Raw genomic sequence first — 2500 nt, 5'->3', positions numbered from 1 at the left:
TACATAAATACATACATACAACATATATGCATTTTTAATATAGCATAGTTATTATGTATACTATATATGTTATATTAATTATATATATTTTTTTATATATAATATGTATGATGTATTAATATATTTAAATCACCACACACACACCAACACACACCAAAACCACACACATATTTAATTTTATTTTATTTTATTTATTTTTTTTTTTTATTATATATTTTATTTTTTATCTTTTAAATTATTTTTTTTATTTTTTTTTTTTTTTTTTTTTTTTATATCCTCCCTTTACAATCATATGCCCCTTAGCCCACACGTGTATCTCAGTGCCCTTATCCTTTCCCACGGGGGCAAAACGACCGGCCTCCCACGACGAAAGGCTGGACGGCAATGTACTTCGACCTCTGCTTGTGCGGGTGGAACCTCTGACGCCGCCGGGTCTTCCTGAGCGTGACGAGGGGAGGCAGAGACGCGCTGCGGAGGACAAGACGCTGAGGTTATGGGGACGGGTTGTTGTTGTTGTTGTTGTTGTTGCTGTTGTTGTTGTTGGTATATTCGTTAGCCATGCGGGAGAGCTAGATAAAGGGGTAATGCTACGGGAGGGGGAAAGTGTGGGGGGAAGGTCCCTTTTTCATCAGTGTTACCATTATTGTTAGGATCAATCTTACCATTATAAATTAAGTCTTTAACGTAATTGTTCATATTATTCATTATTGTTGTTATTGCCGTCCATTATTATCATTAATAGCAGCAAACTATTCTTGTTATATTATGACTATTTCAATTCTAGGATCAAGTATATGATTATCAAGATCAGTGGGAGTAGAGTAGTGTAAAAAAGAAATTTATCATTCTTATGGCTATTTATTTAATATTATCATTATCGCTGTTATTGGTACTGTTGTCTTTATTAGTTGTAACATCACGGTTAAGTCAAAAATTTAAAAATAGATAGAACTAATAATAGCAAAGGGCGATATGTATGTGGGGTAAAGACAGAAAATGCAAAACTCCATCGACATAACTGCAGAAAGCTGAGCTTGCGTTTTTTTCCTTTGTTTTTTTTTTCAACTGAATCAAATAACAAAGCAGAAAGCATATCGCATGCACTTGAGAGCGAAGCACTGATGCTTAGATAGTGAAGAGATCAAGGCTTAATGATGCTGATAATCCAGAATACTTATTTAGAGATGAATAAGAGTGTTTAACAGTAATTATGTAATGGAAGTCTTCCACGGTTAGCAACTAATTATAGAAAAGTATAGAATAATGACAGGAGCAAATACCCTATACCCAATGAGTAGCAGCGAGGCAGTAGTGCATTAGGTAGCACTCTCCAGGCGGGAGCGATGGATCTTTACCTGTTCGGGTCGTCCGGCCACTGCAAGTAGAAGAAGGAGTTCTGGAAGCTAATGGCCCCGATCTTTCTCGCGTCGGCCTTGGTGTGCAGGTACCGCATCAGCTCCGGCAGACTCGTGTTGGTGTGGGGCACAATGTATTCGTCCAGGTCGATCATCAGAATGTACTTGTACTGGTACATGTAGCGATAGAGGCAGTCGTTGAGGGCGGCGAAGAGACCCTCCGTCCGGATTTCCTTCTGTGACTTCATGTCGAGTTTCCAAGGCAGGATGTTGATGACGCCCTGGTCCGCGTACGACTTGAGGATGCAGTCCACCTCCTTGCCGATGGTGTGGTTGTACAGGGTGAAGTGCTCCACGCCGAGAATCTTGTTGAGCTCGATGAACTCGATCATCTGATTCACATTGTTGTAGTCGAAGTGCAGAGGCTTCACGCACACGGCGAAGCTGTCTCGCACCCCTTCCTTGTTGACGTCGAGGTTCATGACGCGGAGCTTGTTGGTGGCGTTCCCGCCCGGGTCCGCCATGACCGACACGCTCTCGGGCGGCGGAATCGGCTGCTTCCCGTTCTTGTAGATGGTCAGCGGACACGCGATGAAGCACGCAGAGAACTTCAGGTTCCAGTTCTCTCGGATGATCTTGATGGCGCCGTTGACGATCAGCGTGCTGGAGTTCGAGTACCAGTATTTGCACCAGACGCGGTCGCTCTTCTTGGTCTGCGTGGCCCCGATGACCCTGATGATCCTGCCCTTGCGGTCGTCGTAGTAGGCCGAGTAGACGAAGAACTTGTGCTTGGTGTGGTAGACCGGCTCCCACTGGCCGTCCGTCGCCGTGCTGTTGTTGCCGAAGTAGTCCACCTCCTTCAGGCCCAGCATGTTCAACCAGTCCACCTTGGCGATGCCGTGGACGGACTTGACCAGGTTCCCCGTCACTCTGGCCATGAGGTGCGTCTCGTCCACGTTCTTCCTGAAGAAGCGCTCCTCATTGCCCGTCTTGCCTTTCACGGACAGCTCCTGCCGCCTGTACGTATCGATCTCCAGCTGCCCCACGAGCTTCTTGTCGTCCATGAAGTAGTCGGGGATGTCGCCCATGGAGTCGAAGTCCTGCGGGCGCTTGCCCATGAAGAGCATCCCCGACCGGTGCTCGTC

The 2500-nt window shown here is 45.6% G+C and overlaps 1 protein-coding gene across 3 annotated transcripts in view; it reads right to left on the bottom strand.

The window, feature by feature from the left end:
• The window catches only part of LOC119578914, a 36867-nt gene that overhangs the window by 9112 nt on the left and 25255 nt on the right, over window positions 1–2500 (bottom strand). For 2 of the 3 annotated variants that reach the window (XM_037926586.1, XM_037926587.1), the window contains 2 exons: window positions 1356–2500; window positions 355–468 (listed from right to left, as the gene is read on the bottom strand). The exon at window positions 1356–2500 is cut by the window's right edge and continues 157 nt beyond it. In XM_037926586.1, the coding sequence (XP_037782514.1) occupies window positions 355–468; window positions 1356–2500 (1259 nt within the window). The remainder of the gene's footprint in view (window positions 1–354; window positions 469–1355) is intronic. The other variant, XM_037926588.1, reaches the window with a different exon arrangement.

Source organism: Penaeus monodon, chromosome 11, assembly GCF_015228065.2.
Source record: "Penaeus monodon isolate SGIC_2016 chromosome 11, NSTDA_Pmon_1, whole genome shotgun sequence".
NCBI lineage: Eukaryota > Metazoa > Arthropoda > Malacostraca > Decapoda > Penaeidae > Penaeus > Penaeus monodon.
This window is presented reverse-complemented; position numbering and strand designations above follow the sequence as displayed.